The following is a 24,873-nucleotide window of genomic DNA, read 5'->3' on the forward strand; positions in this document are numbered from 1 at the left end:
CTCTCAGGGCAGCAGACCTTGCAGAAAGAACACAGTTCATGTGAGTCAGTGTGTGTGGGCTTGGAGGGTTGGAGGCCCGGAGAGTTAGGGGGCTTTAATGCTAATCTGCTGTCATCTCCTGGTGGCCAGTTGCCTGGAACGTTCACCTAATGTTCACCTAACGCTTACCTAACGCTGCTCACCTCATAATGCTGCTCACCTCAACACAATGTGCATACACAAAGCAGCATACCATGGGCTGATATGACGTCACATGGTCTCAGTGACACCAGGGGAGGACTACAGCAGACGCCGGGCACCTTGTCTTTCTAGCAAGTGGACTGTGGACCCAATGACCAAACCCCAGTCCTAAACGGGTTTAAACTCCCTAACCTCTCTACACAGATCTCTTTGAATTTAGCAATGAAATCAGCATACAGAGGTTTAAAGTAAACCATCCACCCTCACTATGCAACAAAATACAATATCACACCATCAAAAGTCATTACCCAATCCCAATTAGCCAATTACAGGAATCACCACCTGTGAACTTAACATATATTTCACTGACACACATTGTGTCCCTTCACTGGATTACAGGGGACAGTAGGACAGGGTGTCCATCTCACCTAACTGTAGTAAGCTGGTGAGTTCACTGTGGCCTAGCTCTATCTGAGAGCCAGATATCCCCTTAAGGCTGTGGCACCAGCCCCGCCCAAGCCTTGAGCCCCATGTCCAAGTCTTGAGCCCCCTGCCCTGCAAGCTGGCCAAATCTGCCAGCCAGCCAAACACTCCCAACACCCAACAACACAAACAACATCAATAATATCCCCCACGATGATACACTTGCCCCAGGCCAAATAAAGCTTCTCCTCACTCTCTATCCCGGCCCCATGGACCAATGAGGACGCTGCGTTTCAGCTCCAGCTCTGACGTCAACCCTAACCAACCCAAACACCCTCTGAGCTATTGACGGTCAGAGGCTTATGAGAATCCTGAGTTCCCTGGATTCATTTGCTAAAACTCTGCCAGCTGATCTGTTAATGTGGTTGTTTTTAATAGGGTGACAGTATATTCTTCTGTAGAATTAAGGTAGAATCGACATCCCAAATGGCACCCTATTCCCTATATAGTGCACTACCTTTTACCAGAGCCTGGCCAAAAGTAGCGCACTATGTATTAAGGAATAGGATGCCATTTGGGACGCACACAGGTTTTTCCTCCAGTGTTGTGGTTGGGGATGTGCTGCTGTTTCCAGGATACTGCGAGACCATTGGATGGAATGGGCCCGTAGAGGGTTACATTCTTCAGGGGGAAACAACATAATTGCAACTGGCCTAAATATTTCTTCACAGACTGCATGATGGGGATAGTGGAAAATGTACAGGTAACTGCCAAAATAAAGGAAACACCAACATAAAGTGTCTTAATAGGGCATTGGGCTACCACAAGCCGCCAGAACAGCTTCAATGCACCTTGGCATAGATTCTACAAGCGTCTGGAACATGACGCTAAGCATGATGGGATATTAATTGCTTAATTAATTGAGGAACCACACCTGTGTGGAAGCACCTGGTTTCAATATACTTTGCCTCCATTTGCTCAAGTGTTTCCTTTATTTTGGCAGTTACCTGTAGGTTTGTGTCAACATTTCAATGTATCAGATCACATTAATTTCAACCCCAAAATCACCCATTCTGTGTTTTTCATACTATGGTGAGGGATTGAATTGATGGTTTCCCCAGTGGACCTCTTTACTCCCAATGGGTAGTATCCACATTTGTGCACAGCATTTGATTCACTGTGTGTGTGTGTGTTTTAAGAGTTATTCAGTAAAGTCATACCACGGCAAAATGCTGCAGTCTTATGGTTGTTTTTCTCAGAGAAAAAAAAGTCTGTCTAACCCAGCAGGCAGCGGCCATTTGACAAAACGTCTGACGACCGTTTGAGTCAACATAACCAGTAGTCTAGCTTAGCCAGAGCCGTCTGAGGCACAGTGCTGCGCCTACTTCCAATTAGTTTCCCCAGCTAGTATCCCCTCTTACAGTATCTATCTCTGTTTTCTGTCTCTCCTGGCCTGTTCTGTCACTGGACAAGGGAGGAGGAGGGTGGAACATAAACTGTGTGTGTGTGCGTGCATGTGACTTTGTAGAGCATCACCCAGTTCTACCAGCAGGAGTCGGTGTGCTCTCTCTCTCTCTCTCTCTCTCTCTCTCTCTCTCTCTCAGACCAATTCAACTACATCTTTCATCAAATCAGATGGCTTAGTCATCACAAAACCATTTGATGTTGGCAATTATTTGTATTATTACTTCATTGGCAAAGTGGCCAAACTTAAGCAGGAAATGCCAACAACGAACAGTGAGCCATCGTATTCATGCATAACAAAACAAATGATGAAAGAAAAGCATTGTAAGTTTGAACTTTGTAACGTTAGTGTGGGACAGGTGGAAGAATTATTGTTTTCAATCAATAATGTGAAACCTCCTGGCATTGACAACTTAGATGGAAAGCTACTGAGGATGGTAGCTGACTCTATAGCCACTCCTATCTGTCATATCTTTTATCTGAGTCTAGAGGAAGGTGTTTGTCCTCAGGCCTGAAGCAAAAGTCATTCCGCTACCTAAGAGTGGGAAAGCGGCCTTTACTTGTTCTAACAGCAGACCAATCAGCTTGCTGCCAGTTCTTAGCAAACTGTTGGAAAAAATTGTGTTTGACCAAATACAATGCTATTTCTCTGTAAACAAATTGACAACAGACATTCAGCATGCTTATAGAGAAGGGCTCTCAACATTTACTGCACTGACACAAATGACTGATGATTGGTTGAAAGAAATGGATAAGAAGATTGAGGGAGCTGAACTGTTAGATTTCAGTGCAGCCTTTGACATTATTGACCATAACCTGTTGTTGAGAAAACGTATGTGTTATGGCTTTTCAACCTCTGCCATATCGTGGATTCAGAGCTATCTAATAGAACTCCTAGGGTTTTCTTTAATGGAAGCTTCTCTAATGTCAAACATGTAAAGTGTGGTGTACCGCAGGGCAGCTCTCTAGGCCCTCTACTTCTTTCTACTTTTACCAATGACATGCCACTGGCATTAAAACAAAGCCTGTGTGTCCATGTATGCTGATGATTCAACCATATATGTGTCAGCAACCACAGCTAATGAAGTCACTGAAAGCCTTAACAAGGAGTTGCAGTCAATTTTGGAATGGGTGGCCAGTAATAAACTGGTCCTGAACATCTCTAAAACTAAGATTACTTGGTGTTACCGTAGATTGTAAACTGTCATGGTCAAAACATATAGATTCAATGGTTGTAAAGATGGGGAGAGATCTGTCCATAATCAAGAGATGTTCTGCTTTTTTTACACCACACTCCACAAAGTCCTGCAAGCTCTAGTTTTGTCTTATCTTGATTATTGTCCAGCCATGTGGTCTAGTGCTGCTAACAAAGACTTAGTTAAGCTGCAGCTGGCCCAGAACAGAGCGGCACGTCTTGCCCTTCATTGTAATCAGAGCGCTAATATAAATACTATGCATGCCAGTCTCTCTTGGCTAAGTGTTGAGGAGACTGACTGCATCACTTATTTTTATAAGAAACATTAATGTGTTGCAAAATTGTTTGCATAGTCAACTTACACACAGCTCTGACACACACACTTAACCCACCAGATATGCCACCAGGGGTCTTTTCATAGTCCCCAAATGCAGAACAAAATCAAGAAAGCGTACAGTATTATATAGAGCCATTATTGCATGGAACTCCCTTCCATCTCATATTGCTCAAATTAACAGCAAACCTGATTTAAAAAATACATAAAGCAACACCTCACGGGACAACTCCTCTCCCCTATTTGACCTAGATATTTTGTGTGTATGTATTGACATGTAGGCCATTTTTAAATGTATGTAGTTCTGTCATTCAGCTTTTTCTTGTCTATTAATGTTCCGTATTATGTCATGTTTCATTTTGACATTTTAGTCATTTAGCAGACGCTCTTATCCTGAGCAACTTACAGTTAGTGAGTGCATACATTTTCATACTGGCCCCCCGTGGGAATCGAACCCACAACCCTGGCATTGCAAACGCCATGCTCTACCAAGTGAGCTACACGGGCCATGTTCTGTGTGGACCCCAGGAAGATTAGCTGCAGCTTTTGCAACAGCTAATGGGGATCCTAATAAAATACCAAATAAGCTACGGACAACGAACACAATTGCATTTTATCGATGGCAATGTTAATGCGAAGAGATACCATGACAAGGCCTATTGTTGTGCCTTTCATCCGCCGCAATCACCTCATGTTCCAGCATGATAATGCACGACCCATGTCGCAAGGATCTGTACACAATTCATGGAAGCTGAAAATGTCCCAGTTCTTCCATGGCCTGCATACTCACCAGACATGTCACCCATTCAGCTTGTTTGGGATGCTCTGGATCGACCCGTACGACAGCGTGTTCCAGTTCCCGCCAGTTTCCAGCAACATCGCAAAGCTATTGAAGAGGAGTGGGACAACATTCCAGAGGCCACATTTAACAGCCTGATCAACTAGATGCGAAGGAAATGTGTCGCGCTGCATGAAGCAAATGTTGGTCACACCAGATACGGACTGGTTTTAAGGTATCTGTGACCAACATATGCATATTTGTATTCCCAGTCATGTGAAATTCATAGATTAGGGCCTAATGAATTTATTCCAATTTACTAATTCTTACATGAACTGTAACTCAGTAAAATCTGAAATTGTTGCATGTTGCGTTTATATTTTTGTTCATTGTATATGTACAGGTAACTGCCAAAATATATTGAAAGCAGGTGCTTCCACACAGGTGTGGTTCCAGAGAAATTCCAAAGCAATTAACATCTCATCATGCTTAGGGTCATGTATTAAAATGCTGGGCAGGCCCAGTTGCCCATTATTTTAACTACCATGGCTATGCCCCCAGGATGACAATACCCCATCCACAGGGCACAAGTGGTCACTGAATGGTTTTATGAGCATGAAAACGATCTAAACCATATGCCATGGCCGTCTTAGTCACCAGATCTCAACCCAATTTAACCCCTTATGGGAGATTCTGGGGAGGTACCTGAGACAGCATTTTCCACCACCATCAACAAAACACCAAATGATGGAATTTCTCGTGGAAGAATGGTGTCGAATCCCTCCAAAACTTTATGTTGGTGTTTCCTTTATTTAGTAGTAGTGGGAGCATGTGCTTTAAACTAACTGCATAATGCTGCCAGTGGCGGTCGGTGCCGTTAAGATGAGGGAGGATGATTTAAAAAATGCATGGCCTTATTTCTATTACAGCATATTGGATGACTGTCATTCATATTCCATTCACCCAGTTCAATGTAACATCGATAGGTTTAGGCTAGTACATGATTCTCGAATTTACCCTGTACCCATCATGAGGTCGCTACACCCTAGCCTATAAATGAAAGTTTACAACGTAGGTCCACAGGTCGCGAGAATTTTTAGTAATCAAGGTGACAGACAGTGACACATTCAATTTCGCCTTGCATACGCTTAGGTGAATCTAGCTGATCTAGGGTGTAATCAAATTAGAGTTTCTATTGGACATAGAGTGCATTTGGAAAGTATTCAGACCCCTTGACTTTTTCCACAATGTTACGTTACAGCCTTATTCTAAAATGGATTACTTTTTTTTATCTTCATCAATCTACACATAATACCCCATAATGACAAATTGAAAACACGTTTTTAGAAATGTTTGCAAATGTATTAAAAATAAGAAACTGAAATACTTTATTTACATAAGTATTCAGACCCTTTGCTACGAGACTCGAAATTGAGCTCAGGTGCATCCTGTTTCCATTGATCATCTTTAAGATGTTTCTACAACTTGATTGGAGTCCACCTGTGGTAAATTGAATTGATTGTACATGATTTGGAAAGGCACTCACCTGTCTATATAAGGTCCCACAGTTGACAGTGCATGTCAGAGCAGAAACCAAGCCATGAGGTCGAAGGAATTGTCTGAGACAGGATTGTGTTGAGGCACAGATCTGGGGAAGGGTACCAAACATTTTCTGCAGCATTGAAGGTCCCCAAGAACAAAGTGGCCTCCGTCATTTGTAAATGGAAGAAGTTTGGAACCACCAAGACTCTTCCTAGAGCTGGCCGCACGGCCAAACTGAGCAATCGGGGGAGAAGGGCCATGGTGTTTCTCTGTGGAGATGGGAGAACCTTCCAGAAGGACAACCATCTCTGCAGCACACCACAATCAGGGCTTTATGGTAGAGTGGCCAGACGGAAGCCACTCCTCAGTAACATGACAGCCAGTTTGGAGTTTGCCAAAAGGCACCTAAATGACTCTCAGACCATGAGAAACAAGATTCTATTGTCTGATGAAACCAAGGTTGAACTCTTTGGCCTGAATGCCAAGCGTCATGTCTGAAGGAAACCTGGCACCATCCCTATGGTGAAGCATGGTGGTGACAGCATCATGCTGTGGGGATGTTTTTCAGCGGCAGGGACTGGGAGACTAGTCAGGATCGAGGGAAAGATGAACGGAGCAAAGTACAGAGAGATCCATGATGAAACCCTGCTCCAGAGCGCTCAGGACCTCAGACTGGGGCAAACGTTCACCTTCCAACAGGACAACGACCCTAACACACAGCCAAGACAACGCAGGAGTGGCTTTGGGACAAGTCTCTGAATGTCCTTGAGTGGCCCAACCAGAGCCCGGACTTGAATCCGATCGAACATCTCTGGAGAGACCTGAAAATAGCTGTGCAGCAACGCTCCCCATCCAACCTGACAGAGATTGAGAGGATCTGCAGAGAGGAATGGAAGAAACTCCCCAAATATAGTTGTGGCAAGCTTGTAGCGTCATACCCAAGCAGACTCGAGGCTGTAATCGCTGCCAAAGGTGCTTCAACAAAGTAATGAGTGAAGTGTCTGAATACATGTAAATGTGATATTTCCGTTTTGTATTTGTAATAAACGTGCAAAAGTTTCTAAAAACCTGTTTCTGCTTTGTCATTATGGGGTATTGTGTGTAGATTGATGAGGGAAAAAAACAATTTAATCAATATTAGAATAAGGCTGTAAAGTAACAAAATGTGGAAAATGTGGAAAAAGTCAAGGGGTCTGAATGCTTTCCGAATGCACTGTATTCTGGAATGTTTATCCCCGTTTCGTTCCGTTTGAGAAACATTTTTCAACAGAATCAGCCACATAAAAACAGCATGATTGCTTATTATATCATTCCTTCTCGCAACTATCTACGCAATCTCCTCCTCTCACCTTTTCCCTTCACTTGTGGACTTGTGCACAACACATCAGCTGTCTGTGACCAGGCGAAAAAACCTTTCCAAGCCAAATCCATATCATGACAGCTAACCGCTACACACAGCCTACATCGCTGTCACATCATAGTCAACTAGAACTACTAGAACTAACGTGTTAGTAAACCCGCTACAATCACGCAGTACACTGAACAGTCAGAAAGCAGTTACACCGGCGGGCCCCGGTGGCAATAAATTAATACAACCAAAAGCTTACCTTGACTTCCAGTGTTGGATAGCCATAGCCAGCTAGCTAACATAGCATCCCTCTCTGTTTGAGCCAGGTATTTGAGTAGGCTAAACTAGCTGGCTGCATCTGCTTGCTAAGTGAAAGTTCAAAAAAGAAATACAACCAAATGTAGCTAGCTCTCTCTCGCTCTCTTGATTCTCCTTAATTTGGGAATAAATTAATTTGTTCATAACTGTTAAATTTGTTCATTGTCTTTCTCTCTCTTTGACTTAACTACTCACCACATTTTATGCACTGCAGTGCTAGATAGCTGTAGCTTATGCTTTCAGTACTGGATTCCCTTGAGTGGACAACATTGTCAGTTCATGCTGCATGAGCTGATAGGTTGGAGGACGTCCTCCGGAAGTTGTCATAATTACTGTGTAAGTCTATGGAAGGGGGTGAGAACCATGAGCCTCCTAGGTTTTGTATTGACGTTAATGTACCGAGAGGAGGACAGAAGCTAGCTGTCCTCCGACTACACCACGGTGCTACCCTACTGAGTGCTGCTGAGGCTACTGTAGACCATTGCAAAACAGTGTGTTTTAATCAATTATTTGGTGATGTGAATATATATTGTATAGTTTTATCTAAAAAGGATAACTTTAATGTTTCACAATGTTATATTAAATTCACTGAGGAGGATGGTCCTCCCCTTCCTCCTCTGAGGAGCCTCGATTGAAAGCTGCATATCCTGTAACTCAGCACAACCAAATTTGGGCGTAGTGGAGGATCGAGGAAGAAGTTAACTAACGTGGGTGGTATTTCCTTCCGGATCAGACGAGCCCAGTCAACCAGACCAGAGCCTGCTCAGCAGTCATACCTTCACACTGGGCGAGGCTCACTGTACTCATCAGGGACTCCAAACATACCTTGTTAGATCCAGACAGTCCAGTAGCCCACCAACATCCTTCGCTCTTTTTGGCCCATTAAAGTTCCATTTGTTGAAGATATGATCCCAAATACACTACCAGTCAAAAGTTTGGACACACCTACTCATTCAAGGGTTTTTCTTTATTTTTACATTGTAGAATAATAGTGAAGACATCAAAACTATGAAATAACACATATGGAATCATGAAGTAACCAAAAAAAGTGTTAAACATATCAAAATATATATTTTATATTTAAGATTCTTCAAATAGCCACCCTTTGCCTTGATGACAGCTTTGCACAAACTTGGCATTCTCTCAACCAGCTTCATGAGGTGTCACCTGGAATGCATTTCAATTAACAGGTGTGCCTTCTTAAAAGTTAATTTGTGGAATTTCTTTCCTTCTTGATGCGTTTGAGCCAATCAGTTGTGTTCTGACAAGGTAGGGTGGTATACAGAAGATAGCCCTATTTGGTAAAAGACCAAGTCCATATAATGGCAAGAACAGCTCAAATAAGCATTGAGAAACGACAGTCCATCATTACTTTAAGACATGAAGGTCAGTCAATACGGAACATTTCAAGAACTTGTGCAGTCGCAAAAACCATCAAGCGCTATGATGAAACTTGCTCTCATGAGGACCGCCACAGGAATGGAAGACCCAGAGTTACCTCTGCTGCAGAGGACAAGTTCATTAGAGTTACCAGCCTCAGAAACTGCAGCCCCTGTCTTAGGTCAGTTAGGATCACCACTTTATTTTAAGAATGTGAAATGTCAGAATAATAGTAGAGAGAATGATTTATTTCTGCTTTTATTTATTTCATCGCATTCCCAGTGGGTCAGAAGTTTACATACACTCAATTAGTATTTGGTAGCATTGCCTTTAAATTGTTTAACTTGGGTCAAACGTTTCGGGTAGCCTTCCACAAGCTTCCCACAATAAGTTGGGTGAATTTTGGCCCATTCCTCCTGACAGAGCTGGTGTAACTGAGTCAGGTTTGTAGGCCTCCTTGCTTGCACACGCTTTTTGAGTTCTGCCCACAAATGTTCTATAGGATTGAGGTAAGGGCTTTGTGATGGCCACTCCAATACCTTGACTTTGTTGTCCTTAAGCCATTTTGCCACAACTTTAGAAGTATTCTTGGGGTCATTGTCCATTTGGAAGACCCATTTGCGACAAAGCTTTAACTTCCTGACTGATGTCTTGAGATGTTGCTTCAATATATCCACATAATTTTCCTTCTTCATGATGCCATCTATTTTGTGAAGTGCACCAGTCCCTCCTGCAGCAAAGCACCCCCACAGCATGATGCTGCCACCCCCGTGCTTCACGGTTGGGATGGTGTTCTTCGGCTTGCAAGCGACCCCCTTTTTCCTCCAAACATAATGATGGTCATTATGGCCAAACGGTTCTATTTTTGTTTCATCAGACCAGCGGACATTTCTCCAAAAAGTACGATCTTTGTCCCCATGTGCAGTTGCAAACCGTAGTCTGGCTTTTTTATGGCGGTTTTGGAGCAGTGGCTTCTTCCTTGCTGAGCGGCCTTTCAGGTTATGTCGATATAGGACTCGTTTTACTGTGGATATAGATACTTTTGTACCTGTTTCCTCCAGCATCTTCCTTTGCTTTTGTCTGGAATTGATTTGCACTTTTCGCACCAAAGTACGTTCATCTCTAGGAGACAGAACGCGTCTCCTTCCTGAGCGGTATGACGGCTGCGTGGTCCCATGGTGTTTATACTTGCGTACTATTGTTTGTACAGATGAACGTGGTATCTTCAGGCATTTGGAAATTGCTTCCCAAGGATGAACCAGACTTGTGGAGGTCTACAATGTTTTTTCTGAGGTATTGGCTGATTTCTTTTGATTTTCCCATGATGTCAAGCAAAGAGGCACTGAGTTTGAAGGTAGGCCTTGAAATACATCCACAGGTACACCTCCAATTGACTCAAATTATGTCAATTAGCCTATCAGAAGCTTCTAAAGCCATGACATCATTTTATGGAATTTTCCAAGCTGTTTAAAGGCACAGTCAACTTAGTGTATGTAAACTTCTGACCCACTGGAATTGTGATACTGTGAATTATCAGTGAAATAATCTGTCTGTAAACAATTGTTGGAATAATTACTTGTTTCATGCACAAAGTAGATGTCCTAACCGACTTGCCAAAACTATAGTTTGTTAACAAGAAATGTGTGGAGAGGTTGAAAAACAAGTTTTAATGACTCCAACCTGATAGTCATCCTCCAAATATGTAAACTTCCGACTTCAACTGTACATAGGCGTACAGAGGCCCATTATCAGCAACCATCAGTACTGTGTTCCAATGGCACGTTGTGTTTGCTAATCCAAGTTTATCATTTTAAAAGGCTAATTGATCATTAGAAAACCCTTTTGCAATTATGTTAGCACAGCTGAAAACTGTTATGTTGATTAAAGAAGCAATAAAACTGGCCTTCTTGAGACTAGTTGAGTATCTGGAGCATCAACAATTGTGGGTTCGATTACAGGCTCAAAATGGCCAGAAACAAATAACTTTCTGTTGCAAAGAAAAAGCCATATCTCAGACTGGCCAATAAAAAGAAAAGATTAAGCTGGGCAGTCTGAGATATGGCTTTTTCTTTGCAAGTCTGCCAAGAAGGTCAATATCCCGGAGTCGCCTCTTCACTGTTGACGTTGAGACTGGTTTTGCGGGTACTATTTAATGAAGCTGCCAGTTGAGGACCTGTGAGGCGTCTGTTTCTCAAACTAGACACTCTAATGTATTTGTCCTCTTGCTCAGTTGTGCACCGGGGCCTCCCACTCCTCTTTCTATTCTAGTTAGAGCCAGTTTGCGCTGTTCTGTGAAGGGAGTAGTACACAGCGTTGTACGAGATCTTCAGTTTCTTGGCAATTTCTCGCATGGAATTGCCTTCATTTCTCATAACAAAAATAGACTGACAAGTTTCAGAAGAAAGTTCTTTGTTTCTGGCCATTTTGAGCCTGTAATCATACCCACAATTGCTGTTGCTCCAGATACTCAACTAGTCTCAAGAAGGCCCGTTTTATTGGTTCTTTAATCAGCACAACAGTTTTCAGCTGTGCAAACATAATTGCAAAAGGGTTTTCTAATGATCAATTATCCTTTTAAAATGATAAACTTGGATTAGCAACGTGCCATTGAAACACAGGACTGATGGTTGCTGATAATGGGCCTCTGTACGCCTATGAAGATATTCCATTAAAAATCTGCCTTCTCCAGCTACAATAGCCATTTACAACATTAACAATGTCTACACTGTATTTCTGATGAATTTGATGTTCTTTTAATGGACAAAAAAAATGCTTTTCTTTCGAACATAAGGACATTTCTAAGTGACCCCAAACTTTTGAACGGTAGTGTATGTGTGAACTACTTCAAGACTGTTGGAAAAGCATTCCAGGTGAAGCTGGTTGAGAGAATGCCAAGAGTGTGCAAAGCTGTCATCAAGGCAAAGGGTGGCTGTTTGAAGAATCTCAAATATAAAATATATTTTGATTTGTTTAACACTATTTTGGTTACTACATGATTCCATATGTGTTATTTCATAGTTTTGATGTCTTCACTTTTATTCTACAATGTAGAAAATAGGAAAAAATAAAGAAAACCCTGGAATGAGTAGTGTCCAAACCTTTGACTGGTACTGTAAGTGTTCCCGTTCTGGGACAGAACAGAAATAAATGACTGACATAATGTAAGAGAAGAGCATATTAAAATAACATTCTTAGAGGTAATCCAGGGGTTTTGTAAACTCTGCAACACAGAGGTCAGGGAAATCAGAGCCTTATATGGCTTTCAGCAAAGACATACCTATGGTCTTTAGGATAACAGCATGGTCTCGCAGTATTGTTACAGATGGGGAGTAAAGCTGGATGCTGGGGATCTGAGAATAAGACTGGAAATACTTGAATTCGTGGGAGTAGAATAGATTGCTTAGTCGACCCATGAGGAGCATATGCCATCATCGACGACTCTACATAGTACTTAACTTAATTCTCTCCAGTCTTCTGCATTATATTCCAAGAGTAGCCAATCTTTCTGTGCTCTGTTTCAGTGTCATGTCTCCATGTGTTTTTCAGTCATCCCCTCGTCCTGAACATGCTTCTTTAGTGCGCCACAAGAGAATGTCACTGAGTCAATAATCAATACACTAAATTATACTGTATATCCACAAGATGGCAGTGTGATCTAAATCAATTACCTGAACTTGTACTGTGTGGGGCGAGTCCAGGAAAGTTAATAAGTATTGAACTCACCAAAAGGAACAAGAGAACAAACATTTAAACTAATAACAAAATTCACTTTGGTTGTTATTCATTTACAGAGGCTAGTTAGGATATTCCGGTCCAAGACCACATACAGATTTAGCTACAGGATAAAATGAAGAGAGATTTCCTTTTACAATAATTGTATTTTTGTGACAGTTAAAAACAAGGTTGAAAATGAAATCAGTTTATAAATGTACACGTCACTTGTAAAATAAGTTGTTGTAAGCATATTTAATTATCAGAAATCTCATATATAATAATCACTTATATTTTTCAAAATAACTAAATATACATATCTTTACACATCTATATCCTTGTGGACGTCATCAAAAACACAATTTGCATGTTTCTGCTTTGAGCAAGGCCTCTTGATCCACCCCGGTGAAAATGCTTGATTAAAATGCAATGGCTTATTGGTATCTGAGGTTCGGGAGGAAAATAAAGCAGTCTACATTGTGTCCTTTAGTAATCCACTAAATAACTAAAATAAATGTCCATGGCCATATTACCAGCTTTAGTCCACTGTATGAATGAGTCCACCTGTGTACCATGACTAATATATGACGGATGAACATTACAGAAAACATACAAATGAAACTCCTGACCTGACCCCCATATGATCAAACACGTATCATGCATACAAAACATCCTTGTACATTCTTACTAAAACAGAAAGTGTCTGATTAATTGTCTGTATAAGGGAACATTCCTAGACAGTGATGGGAGGTTCACAGGCCTCAGAAAACTGAAGGAACAGCAGAGGTCTCTCTCTCTCTTTCTCTCTCACTACAGCCCTTGTGTGATGTCATTGCTCTGTGGTATCAGGTTTGTCCTTACTGGCAACATCGTGCAGCTCCCTCACATAGATTACATTGAGGTTTCTATTTTTGTGCTCTCATGTAGGGATTGTACATTGATGATAGACCGACGTATCTTGTTACCTCTCATAGCACTAAATTACCATAGATGAAGCCAACATTTCAGCCACATTCTGCGAGGAGGGATTGAGACAAGATGTAGCAACCCAGCTAACAGAACATGGGTCTCTGCTGTTTTACACAGAAGAGGTGGGAGATTGTAAAAAGAGGCTCTATTGCAAAGTTTGGTATTTTTCTGAGTCCAAATGGATGTGCTAACCTTCACACAAAGTGGGGGGACAAGGGCCAAGCCAATTCACGCAAGGTACATGATTGTTATAGTGAGGACATCCCATTAAAATAAAGAAGTGGCCATTTGAATGCTTTTATAGATGGGACCACATTTCAAACAGAGACGAAGGCAATATGAAACTCTGAACAAGGTCAAAGGTCTATTGTACAATGACAAAGCAATCTGAACATAGCAAGCTCCTATGTTCTGCATTTCTGAGAACCTTTACATAGTCATAGCTAATGCTACTGTATATATGAAATATGGGGAGAATCAAAAAGGTACGAGGTCTATTTTGTATTGCACATCCATTGTAAGTTGAGAGATATACTTATTCAAGTTTGCATAAAGGTTAACAAATATATTCCCAGCAGTCATAAATCAACTGTTTGAGCTAAAGTTGGATAAAGTTCAAATGATACCTATTCAGACAACAAACCTAAAATCATTAAAGGGCATAGCATGCTAGAAGATACCCAGACTTCCAGTCATTGCGCTAACACTAGTTAGCATTGGCTTGTGAAACTACCTTTAACTTCCTTCATACTGGTCACAGAGACATAAAAATAGTATCCACGAGTTCATCTGACACTGGGGAAGTAGATAAAGGACCTCATTACCAAAATCCCCAAGTATCCCTTTAAATGATAGCATAACTATGATGACAACAGACTGGTAACAAGTCTTCCCATCTCCAGCTTAACCATTCACCACCGAGTATCTTGTTTCCATGTTCTTTTGATGAGGCCAAAAAAGAAGCGCAAGCGCCTAGAGAAAGATGGAAAAGCAAAGGACAGACGTGAAGGTTAAAGGAGCACCTCAGGGGCAGTGAGGCGCTCCAAGACAACCAGAAAACCACTGCTCCTCCTCCATGACTATATATTAAAACAGAGAGACATTCTCCTATCATCTTCACTGTAGCTCTGAAACGGTTAGCTTGAGCTTCACATTTCACCTCAGGATTGTAATGTGGCACAGCATACAAGGGCTAGGCTCTTTAATCATAGTCACTCTACAGTACATTAACAGTGGAAGTGTGGGGGTGCATACAACCACTAGGTACAACATGTGGCTAACATCCATGAAAACACCAGCAGTAAATTTGAAATTCAATTTGAAATTCAACAACTGATAGAGACAGATGATCGAAAAATGCAGCAGTATATTTAGGATTTGTATAGATCTATTTAATTATTATTCCTGAATCTAGAGACAGAAGGCTTTAGCAGTAAAAATAGCGTCTTCCCCCCCTAATGATTCTGTTTTGTTTGCTTCCTTGAAGGCACACAAACTACCACGCAAGTACAAATCAAGTGTGCAAAAAAGCTTTGTTTGAGATTAACTCAAAAAAGAATGAAAATAATAGTTTTGTATATCACTTGAGGGAGGATCATGGGAAGTCTCCATGGCAGAGTACCAGAGTAGAGACCAGGGGACAGAAAAAGATGTGCTTTACAAACAATGTAAAAGACTGCGAATTCTATTGGCACTTGGTTAATGTTCGTGCAGACACCTTGCACGTGCCGTGCGGTGCGGTGCACACCTGCAGTCTCACATCTGGGGGTCAATTCTGCTGTGATTTACTTCAAAGTTAGTGTGGTGAGTGACACAGAGAACACCCTTCTTAGAGTGAGTGGTCTGGTCTGAAACGTCTGAATCAATCAATCGACTGACCAACCGTCCGTCCTACAGAGAACTGACACACTGAAAAGAGCCACACTCTTTAATGGTAAACAATGAAAACATTGAAAAGCAGCACTTCAGAGTCTCTCCCTTCTGTTGTTCATCTCTTAGCTATAATTCCCCAAATCACCTCTCCGTTTTACAGATCAGCGGTAAAACTATTCTCCAGGGTTCCTCCATCGTTCCTCCTCTCATCTGGGACCTAGTTAATGGGGGCCTGCGGGTTGACTATGACCTGGATGACAAAGTCCTTCTGGATCTTAGTGTCCTGCAGGCGGGTCTTGTCCGTGAGCAGCTTGCCCGAGAAGAACCAGCGCTGGTGGGCCGTGTCGATGTCCTCCTGGGCTTGAAGCTGCTTCTTCAGCTGCCCGATGGAGTCGGCCATGCTGGCGCTGAGGCGCAGGTCCTTGCCCGTGGAGAGGCGCACCTTGAGCTGGAACTCCTTCTTGGGGGCGGCGGTGGGCTCGGGGCTGTCGCTGGGGTCCTCGTCGCTGCGCTCGGAGATCAGGTTGACCGGAGGGGCCAGGCAGTAGACGGGCAGCTGGTAGCGGCTACCCAGCTCATCATAACACTCCGTCAGGGAGCCTGGAAAACACACACAGAGGAAAAAACATGTTCTGTTGCTAAATGGGTTTTATTTCACAACTGCTCAGGGAGTGGTCTTGACTCAGGCATGAATCAGAGAAACATCAATCAGATTTCATAATCAGGTCAATAGTTGTGCAAAAACATAATGGTGTAATATTACCCTTGTTCCAAATGTGCCGACAGTTCAAGTCTATTCAGATTCCAAATGTGCCCCCAGGTTACCATAGCTTCCCCATATCGTGTGTGTGTGTGTGCCTCACCATGGGGCAGTGTGATGCTGGCTCCGTCCACTATGGCCTGGGCCAGCTCGTGGTCGTTGCATTCCAGGGCAACGGTGGCCGCCTTCAGAGCGTCCCAGATCTCCTTGCGGCCCTCAAAGGCTGGGGCCGTGTCCCAGAACTCATCCCTCTTACTGCGGAGCTGGCCCTCGGTCATGGGGTAGTCACTCTTCCACTTGGGCTTGTCCTTCTTTAGGGGCTCATTGCGACCTGCAGGGAGGGACACAACAAAAATGACATTGTTAGAAGGCTTTTCTAATATCAACCTACAGACTATGTGCCAGAATACTGCTACACAGCAATATATACTGGGTTACAGCCATCTAAAAACCCATATGGTTACACTAAGGGCTAATGTCATAGTGCCAGATACCCATTCTAGCCTATTTGTTACACAATATAGTTAAGTTATACATAATTGTTTTCAACACCTCCCAAAGTTAGATCCTAGGCATGTCCAAGGCAAGGGCATCCACATGATAAACATGTTAAGTCTAGGTTATTTTCTGGGTATGGGGATTATCTGGGTATATATAATCTAGCACATGATAGGGAATGTCTGCTGCATAGGTCTGGCCTGTTGATGGTTCTGGAAGACATGATAGGGCAAGGGGAGTCCCTCCCACATCATCCCTTCTGTTAAGGCTGCAATCCAGGTACATTGCCTTTCTCCAACTAACTGTTGACCGCAAAGCGATTTCTATTCCAAGTCACTCGGCTCTGTCATATCCTCACATGGTCTCGCTCTCCTATCATTGCTATGCGGATGACACTCAACTACTCTCCTTCCCTCCCTTCTGACACCCAGGTGGCAACACGCATCTCTGCATACCTGGCAGACATCTCAGCTTGGATGTCAGCCCACCACCTCAAGCTCAACAAAACGGAGCTGCTCTTCCTCCCGGGAAAGGCCTGCCCGCTCCAAGACCTCGCCATCATGGTTGACAACTTCATGGTGTCCCCCTCCCAGAGTGCAAAGAACTTTGGCCTGACCCTGGATAACATCCTGTCGTTCTCTGCAAACGACAAAGCAGTGACTTGTGCCTGCAGGTTCATGATCTACAACATCTGTAGAGTATGACTTTCTCACACAGTAAGCTGCACATGTCCTAATCCCATCTCCCGTCTAGACTACTGCAACTCTGTTGGCTGGGCTCCCCACTTGTGCCCTCAAACCCCTGCAGCTTATCCATAACGCAGCAGCCGCCTGGTTTTCAACCTTCCGAAATTCTCCCATGTCACCCCGCTCCTCCGCACACTCCACTGGCTTCCAGTTGAAGCTCGCATCATCTTGAAGACTCTGGTGCTTGCCTACGGAGAAGCAAGGGGAACTGCCCCGACTTACCTCAAGGCTATGCTCAAACCCGTTCCACCACCTCTTGGCCCTCCCACCCCTAAATGTACTCGATACGTCTCACCTCGCTCTGTATGAGAGTGTCTGCTAAATTACTCAAATGGAAATGTTCAAGTAGAATAGACTAGATAGTAGATAACCCATTACCTAATGAGACTTACCAGCAGCCATTGACATTTCTACAAAAACGATCCTATGATTTCCGAAGCAGGGTGAATAACACCCTTTAAAGAATGTTTGAGGGGGCTTAGACAATGTGGGGGGGGGGCTTCATCATGACACAGTCATAACCATGTACGAAGCTAGTGCAACAATGTTGTGGCGTCTGTCAACGCCTGGAATATCATGATGACACTATAATAGGATAGTCTATTGCATACGTTCAATAAGGTCATAATAGCATATAAGATAGGTGTACCAGACACTGAGAAGACTAGAGCCCTTAAAAAACAGCCCTACAGAGATACTCAGGAAACTGATAGACGTTACGTTGCTCTGGCTATGCCACAGCATGCCTTTGCAGTGTTTGGTATTCCATGAGGACTAGTACACCCAGCTATAACCATTCCTCCTCATCATGACCAAAGTCCTCCCCGCTCTGCCAGAATCAAGGCAGCCAGGTGAGCCACACAACATAAACAAGACCAATCTAGGCTCTGCACATTTGCATGACAGAGCAAAGGAGGCATTCTGAGCAGGGGGGAGTTGTTTGGACAATAAAATTCCCCCTCCCGTGCCATACACGGTCCGGATAGTGTAGAGAGTGAGTGTTTGGCAATCTCTGTTGCACTGGGTACACACAGTGTGTGATGGGCGTTCCCATCTCCAAACGTTTCACTAGCACGCATACAACAGTTCACGAGACATTTATGGAGTGTTTGGGCCTGCCCGTCTGGAGAAGTTCTAAACGGGCCCAGTTAGCTAGCAAACGAGTGAGCGTTTGAATGGTCAAAGAAGAAGAGTCTGCTGAGGCGGCGATTGTTGTCCTAACATGATCAGAGGTCTCGCTGGCCTTCATTGACAACTAGGCTAACCAAGGGCAGCAAGGAGGGGCAACAAAGACAGTTGCCAAGTATCTAAAAAAGTATCTCCAAACTAATTATTTATAGTGCAGGTAGCTTACGAGGTGTAGTCGGGTAGGACACACAGTGTAGGATTTACAGGGAGTGCAGTGTAATGATCTTCATACTGGCACTCAGGCAGAGTGGTGGACTAGTCTACGAGCTGTTGGATTGGGCAGCACACAAGACCAAAACACAGCTATGTGATGTCGTAAGGCAGGGTTTCCCAAACTCGGTCCTGGGGCCTGTTTGGGTTCCGTCCCTAGCACTACACAGCTGATTCAAATAATCCAAGCTTGATGATGAGTTGGTTATTTGAATCAGTTGTGTAGTCCTAGGGCAAAAACCTAAACGTGCACCCAGGGGAGGCCCCAGGACCGAGTTTGGGAAACGCTGTTGTAAGGGACATCATATACTGTATGTTCAACTCAACATACAGACTAAGTCTTGGGAAAAAGGACTTGTAGACTTTGCAGTCATCATATACCCTAGACTAGGCCTCTGGAAAAAATAGAATTTATTTTTATTTTATTTTTCACCTTTATTTAACCAGGTAAGCCAGTTGAGAACAAGTTCTCATTTACAACTGCGACCTGGCCAAGATAAAGCAAAGCAGTGCAATAAAAACAACAACACAGAGTTACATATGGGGTAAAAAAAACATAAAGTAAAAAAAAATACAACAGAAAATATATATACAGTGTGTGCAAATGTAGCAAGTTATGGAGGTAAGGCAATAAATAGGCTATAGTGCAAAATAATTACAATTAGTATTAACACTGGAATGCTAGATGTGCAAGAGATTATGTGCAAATAGAGATGAGTAGGCTAGGTCTAATGTGTTGTCTTGAATACCAGCTAACTTTTCAACATCAGATTTGGCAACACAATCTAGCAAATTGTTTGGAAACATGCAGGCCTATTTCCAGGTGTGCAGATATTGCAGCACTGGGCCATGGAGCATCTCCACCCATCGTGAATCCATGTTGCCACAGCATTAGAGAAGCATTCCAAAGACATGATGCAATAGCAGGGTGTGCTCCTCATGTGGGGCTTGTTGAGGTTAGGAAGGGGCAGATAATGCCATACTGGGGTGTTGGTGAAATGCATTTTACAGACATGACTGCATCGCAGATCACATTATGTATTGTTTCAGGACATGAAGATACAGCCCACTGCTACATCACAAGTGTATGTGGCTGTTAAAAAGTATAATCTTGGGACTTGGGTTCAAAATAATAGGTTACAATCTTACGTCATAGCATCTCACCTCCCCCGATAATACTAAATATAGGGCGGATCTGATCCTAGAGGCCTACGGCCTGCTTTCACCCCTACAATGTCAATGTTGAAGTAGGCCAATTTCAGCCCTGAACCAACATTGGAAGTGAAAAGCATATCCGCAAGACTAGGAAGTATCCCTTTCACAGACAGTTCAGAACAGCCATGTAGGAATGAATTCTATGAAAGTCAAAACTAGGCTTGGCTCAGCACCAATTCACTGTGAACACATACAGTCACCCCTGTAATTGACAATCTTATCGCCTTTTCCAAAACACAGTCCTCCTCGACATTCTGCTGCTAAAGATAAAACTCGGCCTCGCCTGCCAAACCTCCATGGAAGATCCAAAAAGCTATGTTTGAAAACAGCTATCAACTAGGCTTAGCCCCAGTCTCGGTTGCTAGACAACTTTGATGTGGAACAAGCTCATGGTTTCCTATCAACAGACAGAACGTTCTCAAAATAACCCCGGTGCAAGACAATGTACAGGTAACTGCCAAAATAAAAGGAAACACTTGGGAGATACAAAGTATATAGAGCCCCACAGTGGAGGTGTCATAATACCCATAAAACCTAGTGGTCAAACAGGAAAATGGTTCAAATCGTTTTTCCACCCTTCATTTTTCCCATAGGGAATTTCAGAAACACTTAAAATAAGGTTTGAGTTTCGTGTAGGCTTACACTGGCGTGATGGACAAGGTGACTTTTATAAATATACACTTCCAGTCAAAAGTTTGGACACACCTACTCACTCAAGGGTTTTTCTTTATTTTTGCATTGTAGAATAATAGTGAAGACATTAAAACTATGAAATAACATAACATATGGAATCATGTAGTAACCAAAAAAGTGTTAAACAAATCAAAATATATTTGAGATTTTTCAAATAGCCACCCTTTGCCTTGATGACAGCTTTGCACACGCTTGGCATTCTCTCAACCAGCTTCATGAGGTAGTCACCTGGAATGGATTTCAATTAACAGGTGTGCCTTCTTAAAAGTTAATTTGTGGAATTTCTTTCCTTCTTAATGCGTTTGAGACAATCAGTTGTGTTGTGACAATCAGTTGTGTTGTGACAAGGTATACAGAAGATAGCCCTATTTGGTAAAAGACCAAGTCCATATTATGGCAAGAACAGCTCAAATAAGAAAAGAGAAACGACAGTCTGTCATGAGGACCGCCACAGGAATGGAAGACCCAGAGTTACCTCTGCTGCAGAGGATAAGTTCATTAGAGTTACCAGCCTCAGAAATTGCAGCACAAATAAATGCTTCACAGAGTTCAAGTAACAGACACATCTCACCATCAACTGTTCAGAGGAGACTGTGTGAATCAGGCCTTCATGGTCGAATTGCTGCAAAGAAACCACTACTAAAGGACACCAATAAGAACAAGAGACTTGCTTGGGCCAAGAAACACGAGCTATGGACATTAGACCGGTGGAAAGTTGTCCTTTGGTCTGGAGTCCAAATTGAAGATTTTTCGTTCCAACCGCCGTGGCTTTGTGAGACGCGGTGTGGGTGAACGGATGATCTCTGCATGTTTATTTCACACTGTAAAGCATGGAGGAGGTGGTGTTATGGTGTGGAGGTGCTTTGCTGGTGACACTGTCTGTGATTTATCTGCAGGCTGTCAAATCAAAGGCACTCCTTCGATATAAAGTTGTTTTGGACGAAAATGTTTGTCACTTTCATGAGGTTGGAGTAATAACATGTTCAACTACTTAAGACATTGGCTCAAATCTAAGGAATAATTTTTCACTTCCCTCATTGACTTCTCAAACTCCGGGCTGGTTTGTTTGGTCTGTTTTGCAAGCTTTCCCGGAAGTCTCGCGATGTTGCGCCTCTGGGTTTAGAAACTCCAGTGTAAGACTGCATTTTCTAAATTAGGCCAAGGTGTTGATAGGTCCTATGTGCAGAGGGATCTTACTGCTTTCCGTGTCCCTTGGAAGTTTCCAATTTATGTTTAATTAGACCTAAGCTATTTGGAGCCTGTAGCTTCAGTCTCTATGCAAAGTGCTTTAGCAGCAATCTACATTCCATCAGTCACTTAAAATGGCAACAAACTATAACAGGTGAAACATGGCAGTCTGTCACTATTTTTCTTCTGCAGAAAATTATATTTGATCTCAGCAAGGTAATGGACTTGCACATGAAAAATCAAGATAAAGTTGTTGGTAAAGAGAGTCAAACTGAACTACCATGATGTATTATTGACACTCAATAACCAATGTTGTTTTCCCTGATCAAATGAGGTTTAGCCTAGTTGCGTTGGTAGCTATTTATACAGCCATCGTTGGTACATTTTACATTTTAGTAATTTAGCAGACGCTCTTATCCAGAGCGATTTACAGTAGTGAGTGCATACATTTTTCATACTTGTTTCTGTACTGGTAGAGAGGTAACAGGAAGTAACTCATGTCGTGTCCATGTGTCCTGCAAGATGGGGGAGGGGAAATTACAAATTTATCCTACAGTTATTTGGGCACAGTCCAGATTGGGTACCCGTGTTAGAATGAGAACCTAAGGAGGAAATCCATATTTCACTGGGGGTTAGTACGTTGTAGTGCCATAGCTACCCATGTCATTACTACATGGTAAACATTTACCATGTAATGTGTTGAACTAGGTTTCTATTCGATGCACTCAGACAACCAAATTAACATTACTTACCTCCACGTTTTCGGTGTGCCCTTCCACCGCTCCTGGATGAACCGTGGCCCTGTGTGTCCTCACGTTCTCTCCCAACACATCCTCCCATGATTATTATCAGTTGGCTAACTATGTCGGGGCCCCATTATTAGCCAACCGCATCCTAGTTCCGAAACAAATAGATATAGCTAGATCCGCTGTACAAACTTAACTCGCTAGGTTAACGGTAGATGTAATGTGAACACTGGTCGCACAACTACATTGTAAGCACGGAAGCGCTAGCTAGCTATTTCTGCTTTATTATTGTTTGATGCGATCCAACGTTCCAAAATAAGTAGTCACGTGCTGACTGGCTAGCAAGTTCACACTGGATAAATGTCAACAATAATGGATTGCATTATATCTAGACTGCCCTCTATAAATTTTACATAGACAAGTTAGTGTGCCAACTAGATAGCTTCGTAGCCAACAATTTGCTAAGCAACTTGTTAGCAAGCTCACATTAGATCGCTGGCTTGATAGCTCGCACACTGCCAGCCGTCGTTTCGCGAGACAGCCCTAACTAGCTAGCTAACATTAGTAAACAAACTTTCACGCACTCACGACCACATAAGTATTCTAAACAGATAGCTTGGATTTTAAACAATAAATGATTGTTGATATGATTCTCCGTTTAACACCGTGGGCAATTTCAAACCTTTCTCATTTTTTCTCAGCCAGGTTTTTAAATCCCCCTTCCCTTCCTGGTGCGGGTAGCAACAGTAACTTTTTACGACTGCGCGTGCTCAAAGCAAGGGGTGTCAGATTATGGGACGTCACGATTTCCTTCAGGGGTGGGGAGCATAATGATATATATTTGTTTAATACAAAGAAGAAGTAAAAAATACTAATTACAAAATAAACCAAAATTAAAAAATGAATACAATATATTTTTTAAAATAAAGAAAATGGGTGGGGAGCATCCTTTGAACTAATGTTCCAAGCATCTGCCTCTAACCCTAGGAAGCTCTTTGCCACCTTCTCCTCCCTGCTTAATTCCCCCTCTCTGTGGATGACTGCATCAACCATTTTGAAAAGAAGGTTGACGACATCCGATCCCCGTTTGTTAAGTCAAATGACACTGCTGGTCCTGCTCACACTGCCCTACCCTATGCTTTGACTTCTTTCTCCCCTCTCTCTCCAGATAAAATCTTGCGATTTGTGACGGCCGGCCGCCCAACAACCTACCCGCTTGACCCTATCCCCTCCTCTCTTCTCCAGACCATGTGAACCATCAGATCCTCCTCTCCACCCTCTCCGAGCTGGGCATCTCCGGTGCGGCTCACTCTTGGATTGCGTCCTACCTGACCGGTCGCTCCTACCAAGTGGCATGGCGAGAAGCACGTGCTCTCACCACTGGTGTCCCCCAGGGCTCAGTTCTAGGCCCTCTCCTATTCTCGCTATACACCAAGTCACTTGGCTCTGTCATATCCTCACATGGCCTCTCCCATCATTGCTACGCAGACGACACACAACTAATCTTCTCCTTTCCCCCTTCTGATAACCAGGTGGCGAATCGCATCTCTGCATGTCTGGCAGACATATCAGTGTGGATGACGGATCACCACCTCAAGCTGAACCTTGGCAAGACGGAGCTGCTCTTCCTCCCGGGGAAGGACTGCCCGTTCCATGATCTCGCCATCACGGTTGACAACTCCGTTGTGTCCTCCTCCCAGAGTGTGAAGAGCCTTGGCGTGACCCTGGACAACACCCTGTCGTTCTCCGCTAACATCAAGGCGGTGACCCGATCCTGTAGGTTCATGCTCTACAACTTTCGGAGAGTACGACCCTGCCTTACACAGGAAGCGGCACAGGTCCTAATCCAGGCACTTGTCATCTCCCGTCTGGATTACTGCAACTCGCTGTTGGCTGGGCTCCCTGCCTGTGCCATTAAACCCCTACAACTCATCCAGAATGCCGCAGCCCGTCTGGTGTTCAACCTTCCCAAGTTCTCTCACGTCACCCCGCTCCTCCGCACACTCCACTGGCTTCCAGTTGAAGCTCGCATCTGCTACAAGACCATGGTGCTTGCCTACGGAGCTGTGAGGGGAACGGCACCTCCGTACCTTCAGGCTCTGATCAGTCCCTACA

General features: G+C 43.3%; 1 protein-coding gene across 1 annotated transcript; it reads right to left on the reverse strand.

Moving 5' to 3' along the window:
• Positions 1-15,554: 15,554 nt before the first annotated feature.
• Positions 15,555-23,534, reverse strand: LOC121538581 (ubiquitin domain-containing protein 1). Its single transcript, XM_041846765.2, has 4 exons — positions 23,441-23,534; positions 22,765-22,906; positions 16,378-16,605; positions 15,555-16,114 (listed from the first exon to the last, which is right to left on the reverse strand). The coding sequence occupies exons 2-4, from the start codon at positions 22,850-22,852 to the stop codon at positions 15,732-15,734; spliced, it is 699 nt and encodes a 232-aa protein (XP_041702699.1). The 5' UTR covers positions 22,853-22,906; positions 23,441-23,534; the 3' UTR covers positions 15,555-15,731.
• Positions 23,535-24,873: the final 1,339 nt, after the last annotated feature.

Source organism: Coregonus clupeaformis, chromosome 1 (genome assembly GCF_020615455.1).
Source record: "Coregonus clupeaformis isolate EN_2021a chromosome 1, ASM2061545v1, whole genome shotgun sequence".
Classification (NCBI taxonomy): domain Eukaryota; kingdom Metazoa; phylum Chordata; class Actinopteri; order Salmoniformes; family Salmonidae; genus Coregonus; species Coregonus clupeaformis.